This window comes from Emys orbicularis, chromosome 4 (assembly GCF_028017835.1).
Source record: "Emys orbicularis isolate rEmyOrb1 chromosome 4, rEmyOrb1.hap1, whole genome shotgun sequence".
NCBI lineage: Eukaryota > Metazoa > Chordata > Testudines > Emydidae > Emys > Emys orbicularis.
Genome location: NC_088686.1, coordinates 31,655,433 through 31,676,896, shown reverse-complemented (window position 1 = coordinate 31,676,896; position 21,464 = coordinate 31,655,433). Strand labels below are relative to the sequence as shown.

Here is a 21,464-nt window from a genome sequence, read left to right as displayed (position 1 = left end):
GCAGACATTTGGACAGCAAAATGACCTCCATTATCAAATTGACTACGCTCTCAGGGGTTCAGGAGGAATCTGCTCTCTGCTATCTGCTGCAGGTAGACGAGTTTCGTTTTTTATTGGACTGTGGCTGGGATGAGAATTTTTCAATGGATATCATTGATTCTCTAAGGAAGTAAGTAATTGCTTATCCTTTGTTTTTTTTAATAAAAGCCCTGAAAACACATTACTGCATGTTTTAAAGCATGATATTTTATGCTCATGATGTAGAATAAAAATCCAAAATTTTTGTTTTCTGTTTAAAATTGCATATATGATAGGGAAAATCACTCTTCTAAAACCTTTTTAATAAATAGATCTGCTCTGTGTGTATTCTGAATTATATCAACTTGCATTAGTTACATAAATATGATTTTTTTATATCTAATAGCCCTGCAGATCCAATATATACAGCTATGAGATACTTAGCTTGGGTCAATTCTATGTATTATCAATAAGGCTGCGAGTCTGTCAGGGAGGCCATGGATTCCATGACTTCTGCAGTGTCTGGGTCTGGCTCAGGGGCTGCCCAAAAAGTACGAAAATCGATTCTTTGACCTACTGGCTAAACATTTTATAAAAACAGAGACATCTTGAACAACAGACAGGTGAAAAAAATGTTTTATTCTGAAATGCTAACAGCATGTTTATTGCCCATATTTGAGTAGCACATGTAGCAGGAAAACCCTTTTGCTGAAGAATAACTGTCTGGTTCAAAAAAAGAACAGGAGTACTTGTGGCACCTTAGAGACTAACAAATTTATTAGAGCATAAGCTTTCGTAGGCTACAGCCCACTTCTTCGGATGCATATAGAGTGAAACATATATTGAGGAGATATATATACACACATACAGAGAGCATGAACAGGTGGGAGTTGTCTTACCAACTCTGGGAGGCCAATTAAGTAAGAGAAAAAAACTTTTGAAGTGATAATCAAGATAGCTCAGTACAGACAGTTTGATAAGAAGTGTGAGAATACTTACAAGGGGAGATAGAAAACTAAAGAAACTACACCATCTGCTAAAAAAACTCCCTGACAAAGCACAGGAACAAATCTGTACAGACACATGCCTAGAACCCCGACCAGGGGTATTCTATTTGCTACCCAAGATCCATAAACCTGGAAATCCTGAACGCCCCATCATCTCAGGCATTGACACCCTAACATCAGGCTTGTCTGGTTATGTGGACTCTCTCCTCAGACCCTACGCTACCAGCACTCCTAGCTATCTTCGAGACACCACTGACTTCCTGAGGAAACTACAATCCATCGGTGATCTTCCAGAAAACACCATCCTGGCCACTATGGACGTAGAAGCCCTCTACATCAATATTCCACACAAAGATGGACTACAAGCTATCAGGAACAGTATCCCCGATAATGTCACACCTAACCTGGTGGCTGACCTTTGTGACTTTGTCCTCACCCACAACTATTTCACATTTGGGGACAATATATACCTTCAAGTCAGCGGCACTGCTATGGGTACCCGCATGGCCCCACAGTATGCCAACATTTTTATGGCTGACTTAGAACAATGCTTCCTTAGCTCTCGTCCCCTAACGCCCCTACTCTACTTACGCTACATTGATGACATCTTCATCATCTGGACCCATGGAAAAGAAGCCCTTGAGGAATTCCACCATGATTTCAATAATTTCCATCCCACCATCAACCTCAGCCTAGATCAGTCCACACAAGCAGTCCATTTCCTGGACACTACTGTGCTAATAAGCGATGGTCACATAAATACCACCCTATACCGGAAACCTACTGACCGCTACACTTACCTACATGCCTCCAGCTTCCATCCAGGACACACCACACGATCCATTGTCTACAGCCAAGCTCTAAGATATAACCGCATTTGCTCCAATCCCTTAGATAGAGACAAGCACCTACAAGATCTCTATCAAGCATTCTTAAAACTACAATACCCACCTTCTGAAGTGAAAAAACAGATTGACAGAGCCAGACGAGTACCCAGAAGTCACCTACTATCTTACAACAGAAAAACTTCAAAAACAGACTCCAACGAGAGACTGCTGAGCTGGAATTGATATGCAAACTAGACACAATCAACTCAGGATTGAATAAGGACTGGGAATGGCTGAGCCATTACAAACATTGAATCTATCTCCCCTTGTAAGTATTCTCACACTTCTTATCAAACTGTCTGTACTGAGCTATCTTGATTATCACTTCAAAAGTTTTTTTCTCTTACTTAATTGGCCTCCCAGAGTTGGTAAGACAACTCCCACCTGTTCATGCTCTCTGTATGTGTGTATATATATCTCCTCAATATATGTTTCACTCTATATGCATCCGAAGAAGTGGGCTGTAGCCCACGAAAGCTTATGCTCTAATAAATTTGTTAGTCTCTAAGGTGCCACAAGTACTCCTGTTCTTTTTTTGAACCAGACAGTTATTCTTCAGCAAAAGGGTTTTCCTGCTACATGTGCTACTCAAATATGGGCAATAAACATGCTGTTAGCATTTCAGAATAAAACATTTTTTTCACCTGTCTGTTGTTCAAGATGTCTCTGTTTTTATAAAATGTTTAGCCAGTAGGTCAAAGAATCGATTTTCTTACTTTTTAAAAAACAATCCAGCCACTTACTGTTGTTTGAAATACTTACATTTGACCTCTTCCTCTTTCTTTAAATAGATATTTTTTTAATTTGGCTTTTACAGATTTGGGACTTGATTCTGTAGCCTTTACTCCTGTTTTTTAAATGGGACTATTCAAGTGAGTAAAGGCTGTAGAATTGGGCCCTGAGTCCTAGACTAATTTAATTTCACAATTAATAAATGTAATGTTTCTTAAAATCTTTTGATAGTGTTAGCCATTCAATTATGTAGCAAGGATATTAAGTCATCTCATGTTTTATGATTTATAATTGTAATACAAATAAGCACTAAACAAGCATAATCATTCTGGAGGAGAAAGAAAATATTACATTAAAATGTCAGGTTGGCATGGTACAGCTAGAAGTATTCATGTTCCAGAGCCAACCAAACAGTCATAAATAATTAACTGTGTATAGTTTTCAAAGAGCTTTGGAAAACTAGTTTTGCGAAAAGCTAAGGGAAATTGCATACTAAATCTGTTTAAATACTGGATTCAAGCTATTTCAATTTGGAAATATTTTAATCCCTTATCTTACTATTTATCACTTGTCTGAAATAGTAGTAATGCAATTCCTGTGAGTTTGGAGTTTGCCAAATTAGGAAATTAGGCACTTTTGAAACGTTTACTCTAAGTGACTTGGGATCCTAAGTCCCATTTTGAAAAACGACTTGGGCACTTAGGCTCCTAAGTCACTTCAGAGCTTCTTAAAATTTTATCCTTCATCTTTATTTTTTATACAGTTATTAAAACTTTTCCTTAGTTCAAAGTCACCATTCTGTTGGGGATAAACTGAGTGATTTTTTTTCTGCTTGGCATTTCAGTTTTGCACTTGATGTTACCACAAATAATCTTTCTTTTTTTTTTTTCAGTAATTTTTTTCACATATATTTCCTTTTCCCTCCTAGATATGTACACCAGGTTGATGCAGTGCTACTTTCTCACCCTGATCCTCTACATCTTGGTGCTCTCCCATATGCAGTTGGAAAAATGGGTTTAAATTGTGCTATTTATGCAACCATTCCTGTGTATAAAATGGGACAAATGTTTATGTATGATCTCTATCAGGTAGATTTTATTTCTCATTTTCACATGTATTTAATTTATTAAACTGTTTCATATAAGATGATTTTCGGGCTTTTTAATATGTTTTCCTTTGTTTCCTTTTTGTGCTAGTCTCGCCACAATACAGAAGATTTCACTCTCTTTACATTGGATGATGTAGATGCAGCTTTTGATAAAATACAGCAGCTCAAGTTCTCTCAGATTGTGAACTTGAAAGGTAAAAACACAGCAAAAGATGCAGAAGCTGACTTGTCTTTTAATGGATTTACTGTGCATTTTCATTTTGAACTGGAGTTTGCTTTTTTGAGGAGAGTGCTTGGCATAGGTCCTCTGACTCACTACAAGTGGATCAGTAGCACCACAAAGTAATAGATCCTCATTGGTGTAAGCTGTCATAGTTCCACCCCCAGCTGAGGCTCTGCCCCAATGATTACATTTCAGAAAAAGGCCCAACTCCCATTGAAGTTAGTAAGGATGATGCCGAATTGAATTTGACTGTCCGATCCTATGTTTTATTTCTCATCTTTATTTTTCTGATACCTTCCACATCTCTAAAATGCATCTTGTTGCTAGCTAATTGAAGGCAACATTATTGACAGTTGCTTACATATTTTCCCCAAGTGAAAAGGAGCACAAATAAAAACAGAAAAGCAAGTTCTTCAGGAAATGGACAGGAGTGTTGGAGATTTCTGCTCAAATTATAGTAGTCTAATGCAGTGGTTCTCAACCAGGGGTATTTCTACCCCTGGCGGTATGCAGAGGTCTTCCAGGGGGTACATCAACTCATCTAGATATTTGCCGAATTTTACAACAGGCTACATAAAAAGCATTAGAGAAGTCAGTACAAACTAAATTTTCAAAAAATGACTTGTTTATACTGCTCTATGTACAATGCACTGAAATGTAAGTACAATATTTATATTCCAGTTGATTTATTTTATAATTATATGGTAAAAATGAGAGAGCAGTTTTTCAGTAATAGTGTGCTGTGACACTTTTGTATTTTTATGTCTGATTTTGTAAGCAAGTAGTTTTTAAGTGAGGTGAAACTTGGGGATACACAAGACAAATCAGGCTCCTGAAAGGGGTACAGTAGTCTGGAAAGGTTGAGAGCCACTGGTTTAAGGCATTAACACATTTATTGGGGCAAAGTTAAGTCCTGTCCACACTAACTAAACCAATGAGAATACATGTAAAGTTTGAACTGTCTTATAACTGGGTCCCCTGACTTGTCATATTTGTAATGTAAATGAGTTCAGAGAGTGTGTGCTGGACACTTCTAAGATTAGAATGTTTGTGCTGGTTACAGGCTAAGTTATGCTCCATCTTTCCCTCTACTGCTGCATGACCACACTTGTGTGTTGTCATCAATTCTAAGAGTATTTCCGTGCAGATAAGTGGTTTATTACCTATACTGTGGCACACTAGAACCACATTTCCTGATATTTTTCATAAGAAATGAGTGTGTCCTCATGGTCTGGCTGATTTCTAATCTGTGTAACTACATGCACCTTCTGTAATTTCCTAGAAACTTTAATTATTTAAAGCTTGCTGTTCACTTGCTGTTAGCTCTGTAATATTGCATCTCTGGGGTAGTGAGTGGTTAAATGCAGCCACTCTCTACCCCAGAGATGGCTGCATTTCACCAGTGTGGTTTGTATGTTATGTTCATAGAATAACTGGCAAAAAGTGCTGCCAGTTGTGTGTTTCTTTTCCTCCTGTTTTCATGGGCAAAGCAGCACAGCTGGAACAAACTTAACCTGAGATTGGTGTACCTTTCCCAGCACTCCATTTCCCGGAGGCCAAATGGGGAAGAATCCTTAATCACAGGGAATACTGGAACCTTACACTGTTGTTAGTACTCAGGCTGGAGGGAATAATGATTTCTGATCTCCCTCACTAGTAACTCTGGGTTAGTGGTTTATTTCAAACTGCCTTGTGGTTGGGATAATGTATTGTAATATGCATGCTATATCTGAAATATTGAGAGGTTACAATATTGTTCCTATAGGGAAAGGGCATGGTCTTTCTATTACACCACTGCCGGCTGGTCACATGATAGGAGGCACAATTTGGAAGATTGTCAAAGATGGAGAAGAAGAAATTGTATATGCTGTTGACTTCAACCACAAGAGGGAGATGTATGTACAACACAGCAAATCATTTTTTTTTCCAAATTTCAGTTAGTATTGCAATATAATTTAACAGTGCCTGATAAATACTTGCACTGGCATGAAATATTAAGATTGCAAACTTCACTTCAACTAAAATAGCTGGATTTGATGATGGCTATGTACAACAGAGCAATAAGGTCTCTGTTTCCTCCTTCTCAAATCCTGTTTTCAATTTAATTGTAAGTTTTGAAACAAAAAATGTCCAGTGCTACAGCTGGGGAGAGGAGGGGATATCTCTCCTCCCAGTTGAAAAAGGAGAATAAAAATATAAATAGTGTCTTTTTTTAATAAAAATAAAAAGAAGCAATCTTCTAAGAAGAAGACTAAGACAATGATAAATAACTGTCCCTTTTATCAGGGGAAAAACAACCATGCTAATGAGCCTCTGAATGCCAATATATGGTCCAACTTGTAATCAAGACTGCAGATGCGATGGGAGTCGGGACAGACATAAAAGTTGCATAGTAATCTAGGTACAAAATGCAGATACCAAAGGCTTCAGTGTGTGTGTGGGGGGGGGGGGGGGGGAATGTGGGGGAGAATGAGGGTTTGAATCTTAGATTTATATTTGTGGGAAATTGCAGTGTTCATTTTCTCCTTTGATCAAAATGTGATTACAGGGCAATTTTTGCTTGTAGGAGTATTCACAGCTGGTCTCATAAAGAAGTAATTGAAGAATAAGTGAAATGGGACAGGCATTTCTTAGACAATGAAAAAAAGTACATAGGTGACTGGTGCTTAAAATGAGGAAATAATTATATTTAGATTATTGTGAAAATGTTTAAGATCCTTTAAAAAGAGAAGAGGGCAAATCTCCCCTCTCTTCCCCCCACTCCCACAAAAAAGAGAGATTATATTCTGTGTTGCTTTAGGAAGATTTTGTTTTAAATTAAAATGTGTCAAAGGGACAAATGGAGACGAGAATAAAATCAGAGTGGAAGAAGTTTGCAGACTTAAAACAAATTATTTGTGGTTTGTTTGTCTTAAACTAAATTTAAGGGGTGGTGAGAGGTTTCGGGGAAGGAAAGGCATGACAAGTAGAAAATGAAAGCAGGGTGAAGTGCCATGCTTTTGGCCTAACAAAAAACTCTTCTTTCTAAACATGGCATAAGTACATGGTTATGAAGCCAGATCATCCATGTTCTAGTACATTTTCTCTTAAGAAATATCATCCGATTCCTACGATAGAGGGGTTTTTTCAAGGTTTTTTGTTGTTGTTATTAAAAGACAGTAAGAATCTAATTGAAAATATGCCAAATAATGGGGAATGCCAGTTCTGCACATTGAAAACTATCACATTGAGAACTATCTTATGACTTTTTTTGCCTTGTCGTTAGAAATACAAAAACTGAACTTGTGTGGCCTAACTTCTTTTTCTTCAGCCATTTAAATGGATGTTCTCTGGAAATGTTGAGCAGGCCTTCGCTGCTTATCACAGATTCCTTTAATGCTACTTATGTACAACCCAGACGGAAGCAAAGAGATGAACAACTGTTAAGTATGTATTTTGCCAAATCAGTTAAAGCAGTAGTAATGCTTTTTCAATTGAGTTATAAACTTCTACAACAAATGCAATATACATGAAAATTGAGAATCTTTAATTTTCTTTTAAGTTTCTGATTTATTTTTATTTTTTTCTAACAGTAGTGATCCTGTGAATAAACATATTTTCAGATGAGAAGTGATTGAGTCATGCTTGCTAAAATTGATTCAAAGACTTCATGTTTTGATCTAGCCTGAGCTTATCTGTTCCTGTGAGATAAGGAAGTAAATTTCAATAGTTCTTTGTGCTTCATTTAAAAAAATCATTAAAATGGATTTAAAAAAAGAAATTACTATTAAATATTAAGGCTGAGCCTTTCAAAGCTCTATAAAAGGGGCACAGCTCCCAAAATGGGAATTGTGCATCAATATCTCTTTGAAGCCGAGATTTTTCAGTGCTGCTTATTGTCAGTTAAACTTTGAGTTTAGTTTTCCTCTGATTATAGTTGATGTTTGGTAGCGAAAATAAAAATCTTTCTCCTCTTCTAATTGTGGTTCAATGTGCAGCTACTTGATTTTATTTATTTTTTTTATTTCTCCCCTCCCATCCCACTCCAGCCAATGTCTTGGAGACGTTGCGAGGTGATGGAAATGTGTTAATAGCCGTGGATACAGCAGGCAGAGTTCTGGAACTTGCCCAACTTCTTGATCAGATTTGGAGAACAAAAGATGCAGGATTAGGAGTCTACTCTTTAGCACTTTTAAATAATGTCAGCTACAATGTAGTGGAGTTTTCTAAATCACAGGTGTGTTCTGATATTAAAATACAGTTATGAAGGGGCTAATTATTTTCATTCTTAATGCTGCTTGATAACAGTAGGCTTATCCAAGGACATGTAGTTCTGTTTAACAGGAAGAAAAATTTCTGTGTTACTGGTCTGACTTCCCTATTTCAGAGTGGGCACTCATGATCTAAATTCCCTCCATCAAGTAATATACAACCAGAATACTGCCAGTAGTATGACTTGATAGATAGGGAAATCCATTTTCTTTGTACCACATGATCTGTTAGCCTACGTTGCAGGTGTGATAAATAATATTTAATTTTTATACATGATATGTGATTGCCCAAAAGGGGAATTGGTAAAGAGACTGATTTGATGTGTGTGCATACTGCACCCATCAACTTGAGAATCTCTAGAAGAGCATTTTTTTAATGTTGTCAAGTACAAGTATCAAGTTTGTACATCAGTTTTAGTTATTACAAAGTACCATGTAAAAATCTTACAGATGACTTAGCACTTTTTTCCAATACCACCCTTAGGTTGAATGGATGAGTGACAAACTGATGAGGTGTTTTGAAGACAAGAGGAACAATCCATTTCAATTCCGCCATCTCTCATTATGTCATGGTCTTTCTGACCTGGCTCGAGTGCCTAGCCCAAAAGTCGTGCTTGCCAGCCAGCCTGATTTGGAATGTGGGTTTTCAAGAGATCTCTTTATACAGTGGTGTCAGGATTCCAAAAACTCTGTCATTTTAACTTATAGGACCACACCTGGGACACTAGCACGATTTCTTATAGATAACCCTTCTGAAAAAGTTATAGATATAGAGGTAAGGAAATATGTTACAGTTCAGATTTTCTGATGTTTACCAACTGTGGCAGTGTGTGCAAGACCTAGCTTAAATTTCTTTTTTGATTGTACTATTGAAAATTTTGTCTAGTTGCTGAGAGAATTCTTAAGCCACTTATTTCCTGACGTGTCAAACTGTAGTTACAATTAAGCATGGCATCGTCAAACAAGAATAAGATCAAAAGTAGATTTTATGGTAGGGAATTATAATATATTAGCTGAAGGGCAAGGTTATAAAATCTGTAGCGTAAGCATAGAAATTGCTAAAAATACCTTTCAAATCACAGAAGCACACCCATGTTACAGTAAACAGAAAGCAACAGAGGGTCCTGTGGCACCTTTAAGACTAACAGAAGTATTGGGAGCATAAGCTTTCGTGGGTAAGAACCTCACTTCTTGCATCTGAAGAAGTGAGGTTCTTACCCACGAAAGCTTATGCTCCCAATACTTCTGTTAGTCTTAAAGGTGCCACAGGACCCTCTGTTGCTTTTTACAGATTCAGACTAACACGGCTACCCCTCTGATAGTAAACAGAAAGTAATTGTACAGTTTCCTGTCGATGTTTAGATGGCAAGGTACATTAGCTTATTTGGACAAAAAAATCATTTGGAAAAAGAAAGTCAAGCTGAGTGAGGTTAATATAACACAAGAAATTTAAAAAGAAAATGAAGGGTGGAAAATAAAAGGGAATAGTTGACTTATACAGCTGATTTCAGTCATTTTTCATACTACACCTGCTCCTGATTCTACCTGCCAAATTTTATGGTTTGTATGGGAGTGTACACATCTGTGACTTTAAAGGGGTTCTTTAGCAATTCCCATATAGATTCTGCAGCTTTCTTTTATAATTTCCAAAAAGCATAGAATGACACTAAATGCATTATTGTCCTCGGGATACGGTATTATTTAGAAAAACGTATACTGTCGTATGCCTTCTTTAAAGCCAGAGCAAAATTTGCTACTGTTCCCTATAATAGTATTCAACTTTGACATTCTGCTCTTGTTTGTCAGTTGCAAAGACAGGAAAACCAGAATACTAACACCAAATATTATTTGGGGATGAATTTTGCCCTGTTCAGTTACTGAAAGAAGGGGAAAAAATAATTCCCCCACTGTAAGTTACTAAATGAAGATCAGTTTCAATTTAGGAGTTTTGCAAAGTGAATCAGTTGATTTTTAATACAGTTTTACTATAACTATTTTATTGTTAAGCATGGTAATACTATATTTGCTCAATTTCCGCAGTACTAGGGATTTTATTTACATTTTAGAGTAAGTTACTACTGAACTCAATGTGGGTGGCAGAATGTAGCCTTAATCACTTTGCTATCCTGATACTGGTTATGACTGGGTAAAAGTTTTAATCGGTGCAATAGAAGGGGTATTAAAACTTCCAATAAAAGTTACAGCTTGTTTGAAGTTGCTTACTCTAATGCAGTTTTCCCCCTCCTTTTATATTTTTACACTCACGCACACACACACTTTTTTTCTTTTTAGTTGAGGAAACGTGTCAAACTTGAAGGGAAGGAACTTGAGGAGTACCTAGAAAAGGAGAAACTAAAGAAAGAAGCAGCTAAAAAGTTAGAACAGTCCAAAGAGTAAGTATATTTCCTATTAATGCAGTGGGCTCTTAATGCCAAAGGCACAGCTTTCAAGTAACCAATATACCTTACTACCTTTTGGAAATAGCTGAAAATTGTAGCTTCCATAGGTGAAAATACAGTAACTCCCCACTTAACGTCCTCTCGCTTAACGTTGTTTCGATCTTACGTCCCTGCTCAATTACAGAACATGCTCCATTTAAAGTTTGTGCAATACTTCGCTATAACGTTGTTTGGCTGCCTGCTTTGTCAACAGCTGGCAGCCCCCCTATCAGCTCCCCTACACCCGCCCCCCTTACCCCCCTCCCTCCACCTCCCGCCCTCCGGCAGACCCCGCGGATCAGTGCCTTCCCCCTCCTCCCCTCGCCTCCTGCCCACGGCAATCAGCTGGCTTGCGGCGTTCAGGAAGGGGGGGGGAGGAGCAAGGACTTGGCGCGCAGGCTCCCCCTCCCTCCCCTGGCTCCAGAACGGGAGGGGGAGCCTGCACGCCATGTCCTCGCTCCTGCCTCCTGAATGCTGCAAGCCAGCTGATTGCCGCTGGCAGGGGAGGGAGGGGAGAGGAGCGAGGACGCGGCGTGCGGAGTAAAGGGGGGGGAGAAGAGGTGGGTTAAGGGTGGGGGCTTGGGGGAAGGGGTGGAGTGAGCGGGCCGAGGGTTGAGCCCCCTGCCCCTGGTGCTTGCAGAGTAGGGGAAGCCGCCACTGCTGCTGCTGCACAACGTGCTTCTCCTAGCCTACAGCACCTTCAGCCTCCTTGCCTGCCTCATTGTCTCCAGTGCCAGTGGGCTGTGCCTGTGTGGGGTAAGGCGGGGGCACATCCCAACTATAGTACTGTACTGTATGGCAAAAAAAAATTTCCCTGGAACCTAATCCCCCCCCCATTAACATTCATTCTTATGGGGAAATTGGATTCGCTTAACATCATTTCACTTAAAGTCACATTTTTCAGGAACATAACTACAATGTTAAGTGAGGAGTTACTGTATGTCAGATCATTCATTAGTCAGCTATGGAGTTTTGTTTTAATGGGCCCCTTTCAGCTGATCTCTTTGACAATCACAAATGCTTTCTGAAGTTTGTAAATCATCTTAGTTCTCCAGCAATAACTGATTTTAAATGTTTCTAAATGTTCATTAATTGCAAAATTGGGCATGTGACCATCTGAATGCAGGCAATGGCCAGCAAATGTTTGATATGTAACTTAAAATGAAATTTTATACGTGTGTGTAAAATGAAACTTAAAAAAAATAACTTAAAATCCATTTTGGGGTAACATTTCAGGGTAGATATTGATTCCAGTGATGAGAGTGATGTTGAAGAGGATATTGATCAGCCATCAGTGCATAAAACTAAACATGACTTGATGATGAAAGGTGAAGGAAGCCGAAAAGGAAGCTTCTTCAAACAGGCCAAGAAGTCTTATCCGATGTTTCCAGCCCCAGAAGAAAGAATTAAATGGGATGAATACGGGGAGATTATCAAGTATGTGCGGGAAAAAATAGTAATATTATTTGTATAGTATTTTGTTTTTGAAGCACTTGCGACAGACCTGTGAAGTAGGTATTATCCCCACTTTAGACAAAGGATAACAGACAAAAATTAAGACAAGTTGCTGTAGGCCCCACAGCGAATTAGTGATAGTGCCAGTACTGAAATTAAGAAGTTCTTCCTTTTTTCCTCCTGCTCAAGCCATTTAAATCATGCTGCCTCTCTAGGCACTTCCTTTACCCTAGAAGAGAGTAGTGATTAAATTCTTTTCTGTTCAATGTGAACCTGATTTTTGTTTAAATTACACAATCTGATTTGTAAACTTTAAAATGAAAAGGAGGGAAAACAGAAACCGCTGGCTTCCAGCAAAGAGGATATCTGCCTTTTAAGGAACTCCTACTAAAAAGATAGAGAATCTTGCAGACTGGTTGGATGAATGTAAATGCCAGAAATTGGAATATCTAAAAGATATTAATCTGGAAGAAATATAGTTAATCCGGGGTGGAATATCCTTGAGCATGTTTAGATATTGTAATCTTAAAAGCATTTCTGCTGAGCTTATATACTTTTAATTGTAAAGCAACTCAACGGTAATATAGTGTAATAGTAAATATTGTTTGTGTAGCACCTAGAACCATGGTGCTACTTTAATACAAATAATTAAAAATTTCAACATTAGGCCTGAGGATTTCCTAGTTCCAGAGCTTCAAGCAACTGAAGAAGAAAAGAGTAAATTAGAATCTGGTCTGACAAATGGAGATGAGCCTATGGACCAAGATTTATCAGATGTTCCTACCAAATGTATTTCAGCAACAGAATCAATGGAAATAAAGTGAGTGATTTTTAGATAAGCTGGAGGGCACTGTTTGTCAGGGATTCACAATTGAAATGGCTGATGCATTGCAAACAGTGTTTAGTTGCTTATGGTTTGTTTGTTTTTTCTCAAAAAAATATTTTTCAGGCTGAAACTTCATGATGGCTGCTTATTTTTTTTTCCAAATCCAGAGGGAGATTTTTCTGGGGAACTGGAAGAGATATATATATATATATATATATATATATATAGATATAGATATAGATATATATTAAGTTTGTGACAAGGGTAGAAAATCATTGAAATAGCTGCATGTATTTCAAGTATCACCTATTAAATCCCTTTTTTGGAAAGAAAACTAATTGAAAGAAAACTACAGCAATGTAGCATTAATCATTATTTTATGGCACCCAGAAGGATGCTAGGTGCCTTGTAGCACAGATGAAAAGACACAAAAGAAGATTTTGCCCCTTTCTCTCCCTCACCCCCACCTTAGATGGTGCTTGGGTGGTTTAAAGGGCTGGGGGAGAATTCCACTGGTGCAAGCGCTGCATTGGGCTGCCATATATGGCCCAACTGTGGCCTTCTCTCCACTCTCTTCCTCTTGCAGTCTCTGGCATTTTGAGGGGCATAGTGCACATAACTACTGCCATTCTGGCTTATGCTGCAAGCAACACTGGGGAGGCTTCTGTAACTTACAACAGACCCACCTCCTTAGGCTGCCTAAACTAGGCTGGGGCCTGTTTTGAAGTCAGGAAGGCACAAAGTGGCTTAAAGCTTCCTGTGGGCTGCACCTCTTGTGCTGCTCCTCCTGGAGGTGACACAGAATTTGACTCGTGGTTCCTACTGTGAAGAGTTTAGTCTACTTTTATACATGATGTGGGATAGGGCAGGAGAGGGAATGGGAAAGGAAGAGCAAGTGTTACTGCAATAAGACAACATAATTATTCTCTCAAAATTTAGGACAAAGCATTAATTATTTTTTTCTTTTAAAATCAAATTAGAGCCAGAGTTACATACATAGACTATGAAGGACGCTCAGATGGTGACTCCATTAAAAAAATCATTAACCAGATGAAGCCACGACAGTTGATCATTGTCCATGGTCCACCTGAGGCCAGCCAGGACCTTTCAGAGTCTTGCAGAGCTTTTGGTGGGAAAGATATTAAAGTTTATATGCCTAAACTGCATGAAACTGTAGATGCAACCAGTGAGACTCACATCTATCAGGTAAGATGGTTGAATTCATCAATTGTATGAGTACTGAGGGATGTGAGAGCTCTACATTGATCAGATTATGTCATTATTTGGCTGTGCCTTTTGGAGGGAAAGATGATAATGGTATGAGCACTTACATCTACTCAAGACAATTAACTTGTTTCTGGGGAAAGATGGAAACATTTCCATTATAATCTTGTGGATATTACATATGTTATACCTACACATTATTAATGTAATCACTACATTAATAGACGTTTAAGATTACATATTTAAGCCTGCAATTATAAAGTGCAAAAGGAAAGTATCTCATTCAACTTGCTCTGCAGAACACATTGTATATATTTAGGTATCCATTTGAGTCCCAGTCCTGCATTCCATGTATATCCAAAATTCTTATTGAAACTGCTATAAGAGTTTTGGGTGCAAAAGAAATAGCCCAAGTAGTAACTGAAAATATGCATGTCAAGTAAGAGCAACTTAATTTTACTAAAAATCTTAACTATACCATTTGAGAGAGAGAGAGTGTGTGTGTGTGTGTGTGTGTGTGTGTGTGTGTGTGTGTGTGTGTGTGTGTGTGTAAAACATGAAAAAAACTAGAGAAATTGCCTGAGCATGTCAGCATTATAGATGGTTCCAACTAAGCTTTGAAGCAGAGATCTAATGGAGGGGCAATGGGGCTAGAGAGAAGAGTACATACCTCAGTTTGAAGGGAGCGGTGTATAAAAGAGAGCATGCGAGAGCTGGTTGGAGAAACTCCAATGGAAATCCAAACTGAAATGCTTCTCGAAATTGTTGGGTGTGTTTGGTTTTTTTTAGAAAACCAGGTTAAAGTTCTAACAATATTGAAACATCTCATTTCAGCTGTTCTGGAATAAAACATTATGATTTTTCATTTTGAAAAAACTTCTTATAATTTTGTATTATAATAAAAAATGTCAAAATTGCAAAATGTTTTGATGGACTGAAACAGATTTTTTTTTTGGAGTTTTCCTTTATGGAGAACTTTAGAACTTTCAAGTCTCATTCTAATTCAGAAGAAAATCAGATTTCAAAATCAGTCACAAAACAAATTTTCTGCTCTCTGCATAGTGCTAGTTCATGCCTTTGCAGTATTAACATCTGAAAAAGAAACAGATGGGGGGGCATCAGAAGAATAAATCAAATTTGTTTTTTGGGAGGATTGTGATGTGTGTTTATAATGAAACCTTTGCAAGTCTCCTTCATACTTGATCCCAACAGCAGCATCTGGGGCTGGGAATACAATGCCACTGTGAATAGTGATGTCTCAAAAAAGGCAGGTTTTTACTGGAATCTGTTAAAATCTTAGATTCTAGTTGAATATGGTTAAAAGTGATGTTTTAGTCACTTAAGGTTTAGATTTTTAATGTTTTCGCATCATGACTGGTAAAGAGCTACATAAGTGCCATTTTAATGTAAAGTTGATAAGTTGTGTGGCCTTTTTTTTTAATCTCTGCAATAATTCAAACAGCAGAAGGAACCATTCTTAAACATCCCAAGACCAATCAAGGATAGTTTCAGTCCTACAGAAAAATATTTCAGATTAAAAATATGTGAAAAGGAGAGTTACAATGAAAGTCTCTCCTTAACCTAACAAGATCTTGCTGTCTCAAAAGCCACAGTCTGATCTGTTTATCTTTACCAAGAAAGAGCACTAACATTGGTTTGTTTTTATCTGCTGCTTTCCAAACCAATTGTCAGGTGCAAGCTGTGTGTACTCTTCTGTCACTTAGTGTTGTGCCTTATTGCTGGGGTTTTTTTTCCAAAGAGTGTGATGGATCCAAACAACATGGTGTCATAATGAATGGGGAAATTATTAATTTTAAAAAAAGTTTGGTGTTAAGAGCCTGTGAAATGTGCTGTCAGGTTTGCTTATGTAAATAAGTCATTACAGTTTTTGTCTGTGTGCAACTTAGGTCAGGTTAAAAGATTCTCTGGTCAGCTCCCTTCAGTTCTGTAAAGCGAAAGATGCAGAACTAGCTTGGATAGATGGTGTCCTGGACATGCGGGTTTCAAAAGTGGACACCGGAGTCATTCTGGAAGAAGGAGAGCTGAGAGAAGATGGAGAAGACTTGGAAATGCAAGTGGATATGCCTTCTTCTGACTCCAGTGTTATTGCACAGCAAAAGGCTATGAAGAGTTTGTTTGATGATGATGATAAGGAAATATGTGAGGAGAGTGAGATCATTCCTACTCTAGAACCACTGCCACCACATGAGGTAGAAAAGCTTTTGCCTTCCCTTGGCTACATGCTCTCTTATATTTGTGGGGATTTGAGTCTTATATTTGTGGGGATGATTTGCAGGTATAGTTTTTTCAACATTTAAAGCCTGACTTTAAGCGGGACTTATTCAGGTAAAAGTCTCATTAAAGTCAGGAGCTTTGCCTGAATAAAGCCTCCAGTATCGGACTGTTCATGTTGTAAATTGGTGTCTTAGGGTTTATTTTCACTAAGAGTGTAAGTCGACCTAAATTACACTACTCCAGCTACGTAGCTTAGGTCGACTTACCCCAGTGTCTTCACTGCGCTGCGTCGACAGGAGATGCTCTCCCCTCGAATTTCCTTACTCTTCTCGGAGAGCTGGAGTACCGGGGTCGACCAGAGAGCGCTCTGCCGTCGAATTAGCGGGTCTTCACTAGACCTGCTAAATCGATCGCTGCTGCATTGATTGCAGCAGCGTCTATCTCCCCGTATTGAAGACCAGCCCTTAGTGTGATTTTTACAGTTGTTACACAGCTACTGCTTTCTTTGTTCAGGATGTGAGCTCTTCAAGACAGAGAATGTCTCTCTATTATATATAATATACAGTGCCTACCACAATGTGACCCTGATCTCAGATGGGGCTTCTAGGTACTGATGAAATAATTTTTTTTATTTATTATGTGACCTGTGCACTTACCATACATGGCTTTGGAAATCAGTTGGTATTTGGGTTGTCAAACAATTAAAAAAATAAATTGCAATTAATCCTGAGATTAAAAAAATAAATTGCGATTAATCGCAATTTTAATCGCACTGTTAAACAGTAACATAATACCATTTATTTAAATATTTTTGGATGTTTTCTATATTTTCAAATATAGGCAGGGTGCTTGGGGCTTCAGCCCTGCTTGGGACTCGCTCGGGGCTTGCGTGGGGCTCCAGGCTCAAGCCTCCACCCCTACACCAGGCTCCGAGCTGGGGCTTCAGCCCCCTCACTGCCAATGCCTCTCTCCCCTCCCCCTCCACCCAGAGGTATGCAATTAATGTGTTTAAAAAATTAACACATTAATTTTGTTTTCAGTTAATCGCAGGCATTAGCTGTGATTAATTGACAGCCCTAGTTAGTAACACTCCTTGGATTTACTCTTAAATTTCATCTGACACTATGGTAAATGTTTCCTTATCATATGTAGGTTAAAGATAGATACATGCACAAATATAATTTCAAAAAGAAGCACCTAACTGACGAGCAGAAGATCAGACAGTGCAATTCTTAATAGCACTCTTCGTCCTTAGTCCTCAAATACTTTTGCGTATTTGGATAGATATCATTAACTCCTTTTAAAAAAGAGAAAACTGAGACATACAGATATTAAGGGTAAGGTCTTGTGCTGCAACTCTTAGCCCAGATGGAGGTAGGTTGCTACCTTTGTATCTTCCCAAACCAGTACTGCTGAGGGCCTCTGTATCCCTTGGAGCATAACTTGGGAAGGCACCTAGGGCTATCTAAATTATGGCAGCCTCCCTGGGCTGTGCTATGAACCACAGTGTTGATTGTCGGGGCACCGCTCCCAGCACACCCCTTGCCCCAGGGCTTGTGAGCAGGTCCTACAAGGGCAGCCTTATGGCTGTCTTACACAATGCCTACGTAGGGGGAAATCCTCTCTTGGCTAGATCCAGGGCTTATAGAGCTCTTTCATCTGGCATAAAAGGGCTTGAGTATGGGTGAGAATCTCACCCTAGTAGACTTTGCTAAGATCACAGAGCTTGAAAAGGAAACCAGAGTTTCCCATGCCCTGTCCTGCAGGTCCATGCTCCCAGCAGAGACCAGGAGTTGCGAGTGAGAAGGCCTTCTTAAAATCATTACACCTATCAAAGGGGAAATCAAATAAATTAGGGCTGTCGATTAATCGCAGTTAACTCACACTATTAACTCAAAAAAATTAAATCGTGATTTAAAATATTAATCGTGATTAAACTCCGTTTTAATCACACTGTTAAACAATAGAATGCCAATTGAAATTTAACAACTATTTTTGGATGTTTTTCTACATTTTCAAATATTTTGATTTAAATTACAACACAGAATACGAAGTGTACAGTGCTCACTTTATGTTGTTGTTTTTATTACTAATATTTGCACTGTAAAAATGATAAACAAAAGAAACAGTATTTTTCAATTCATCTCATACAAGTACCATAATGCAATCTCTTCATTGTGAAAGTGCAACCTACAAATGTAGATTTATTTTTTTGTCACATAACTGCATTCAAAAATAAACCAACGTAAACCTTTAGAGCCTACAAGTCCACTCAGTCCTACTTCTTGTTCAGTCAGTCACTCAGACAAACAAGTTTGTTTACATTTGCAGGAGATAATGCTGCCAGGCGTTCACATGGCACTTTTGTAGCAGGCATTGCAAGGTATTTACATGCCAGATGCACTGATTCATATGTCCCTTCATGCTTCAGCCACCATTCCAGAGGCATGTCCATGCTCAATAATGACCCAAGCAGTGCAGACCGATGCATGTTCACTTTCATCATCTGAGTCAGATGCCACCAGCAGAAGGTTGATTTTCTTTTTTGATGGTTCGGGTTCCGTAGTTTCCGCATCGGAGTGTTGCTCCTTTAAGACTTCTGAAAGCATGACTCCACACCTCGTCCCTCTCAGATTTTGGAAGACACTTCAGATTCTTAAACCTTGGGTCCTGCTGTAGCTATCTTTAGAAATTTTTGTACATAATTCGACATTTGTATGTTCAACTTTCATGATAAAGAGTTTGCACTACAGTACTTAAGTGAATTGAAAAATACTATTTTTTTTGTTTTTTACAGCACAAATATTTGTAATAAAAAATAAAGTGAGCACTGTACACATTGTATTCTGTTATAATTGAAACAATATATTTGAAAATGTAGACAACATCCAAAAATATTTAAATAAATTATATTCTATTATTGTTTAACAGTGCAATTAATCGTGATACTTTTTTTTAATCGCTTGACAGCCCTAGAATATTTTTTTCCCCAATCGTATGCTGAGTTACTTTATTATAAAGGCTTCATAAAAATGTTTTACTAAAATCTTTAGAAGATTTCTTCTTTGTACTTTATTCATTGAAAGGTTATTGGACATCAGTCTGTTTTCATGAATGAGCCAAGACTGTCTGATTTTAAACAAGTTCTTCTGCGAGAAGGAATTCAAGCTGAATTTGTAGGAGGGGTGCTTGTGTGCAACAACCTAGTGGCTGTTCGTAGGGTAAGTATGTTGTTTTTAAAAATATCTAGAATATATGCAGTGCATTGTGTATCTCCCTCACCACTTCACTGTAAAGATAATAGATTCAAGTATGTTTTTTGTTTCAGACTGAAACAGGGCGCATTGGATTGGAAGGCTGTCTTTGCCAGGACTTCTATAGAATAAGAGATCTTTTATACGAGCAATATGCCATTGTCTAAAGGAGATGCTGTGAAGATGATGTCTTTACTTGAACTTTAAAAGATAGTGGAGATTTCTACCTTTTTATTTTTGTGGGTATCTTTTTGTAGTTTTCTAATTTCTACAGAGAATACTGATTCTTCAGAAAAGTTAGACATCAAAATCCAGTAAACTAACCTAAACAGGTAAATAATTGCTACCACAGTTCTATGTAAGACATCTCTTGGTACATTCCACATTGTTGGCTTTCAAACTGTTAAAGATTATTGTTGCAAATACCATTGGTATGCTATAATTGAGATTGACAGTTTCCTTTATGAACTTTCTTCCAAGAAGGATTTAACTGGTCATAAACATGCTCTTTGACATGACATGGCATTCCAAGTCTCTGCCTAAGAATGCAAATATATTAAATGAATCAATTTTCCTATTTTAAAAATATAAGAAAGGGTTGTCTTTGATTTTTGTGGGGAGGTTCTTCTACTGAACAGTAGAAGTTTCAGTAAAAAGTTTCTAGGCCATTGAAAATTGGCCAAGTGCTTAATAGTGACTTTCCTGCAATGGTTAATATGCACCCTTGTTAATACTGTAACTGCTTCATGCTACTGATTGATACAGTACATCATAAGATATTGTGAAATAAAATTTGTTTCCTGGATCAAAAAGCCAGCTTTAAAATGTTATAAGGTACTTTAATACAGAATGACTGGAAAAACAAAAGTTGTCTGACAGATCTGCTAACCACATGTTTTTGCATTTTCTAGCTACTGTATATGTATATATGTATAACTTCTAGTTGTTGCAATCTATTATGCCAGCTATACCTATCTTTTGAGAATTTTGATTTTAATACTTTCAAGAAAAAAAACACCTGCATTCTGTTACTTATAATGAGCAGTGCACAGTGAGCTAAGTTCAGGAAGGTATTCTGTCCTTCAGTCTGAATTCTTCACTTTGTGGATTTATCCCCTTGGTACGAGGTTTCATACTACTTGTTTTTCCTATTGCTGGCAGTGGGATTACAGCCACTGGTACCAACATTTGTTAGATTTTTAGTTGAATATGAACAGTCTTGGGTCACTTAACTTCTTACATTTCTGAATTGAAAACAGTGATGGAACACATGCAGAGCACTGGTCTATTAATGAGAAATTACTTTTTTATTCTCGACCTTTGGTTTTAACCAGAGTTTGAAATGATTCTTTGTTTATTACAACAACGGTGGCTTAAACTTGAGTTCTGCTTTCATTTGTTTATTTAAAAAAAAAGGCAAACAAAACTTTTAATGAAATATGGGCAAAAACCAGCTCTGTGGGCTGCTGCTGAAGTGAAGATTAGTTTGTTGTTCATTCTGGACTATTAGGCATTTTATAGCTATTCTTCAAGTTGCCTGTTTATACTGTTTAAAAGTTGGAATAGGAACTTAAAAGAAAACTGGGATAAGCATTCAGAAACTTCTGATACTAGATGTAAAAATGTGTAATGCATTCTAAAATATGATTGAGAGAAAATATATGTATTTTGATACACACAAATTCCTGACTAGAAATAATGAGAGATCTGCAGTACTTGGGGGCTGAACCCAAGTTTCTTCATTCTCCTCTCCTTGCCTACCACCACTTCATGGAATTTGGAGGAAATACCATGAAGGAATTTTAAG

General features: G+C 37.9%; 1 protein-coding gene across 2 annotated transcripts; it reads left to right on the top strand.

The window, feature by feature from the left end:
• The first annotated feature begins 20 nt into the window (after positions 1-20).
• On the top strand, positions 21-19,960 carry CPSF2 (cleavage and polyadenylation specific factor 2). 2 transcript variants are annotated; one of them, XM_065403734.1, is made up of 14 exons: positions 21-169; positions 3,573-3,732; positions 3,841-3,946; positions 5,741-5,870; positions 7,286-7,401; positions 8,004-8,191; positions 8,710-9,000; positions 10,518-10,618; positions 11,900-12,100; positions 12,786-12,938; positions 13,925-14,150; positions 16,076-16,378; positions 19,490-19,624; positions 19,732-19,960. In XM_065403734.1, the coding sequence occupies exons 1-14, from the start codon at positions 21-23 to the stop codon at positions 19,822-19,824; spliced, it is 2,352 nt and encodes a 783-aa protein (XP_065259806.1). In that variant the 3' UTR covers positions 19,825-19,960. The 2 variants fall into 2 exon arrangements, with proteins under 2 accessions (XP_065259806.1, XP_065259808.1); XM_065403736.1 differs by lacking the exon at positions 12,786-12,938.
• Positions 19,961-21,464: the final 1,504 nt, after the last annotated feature.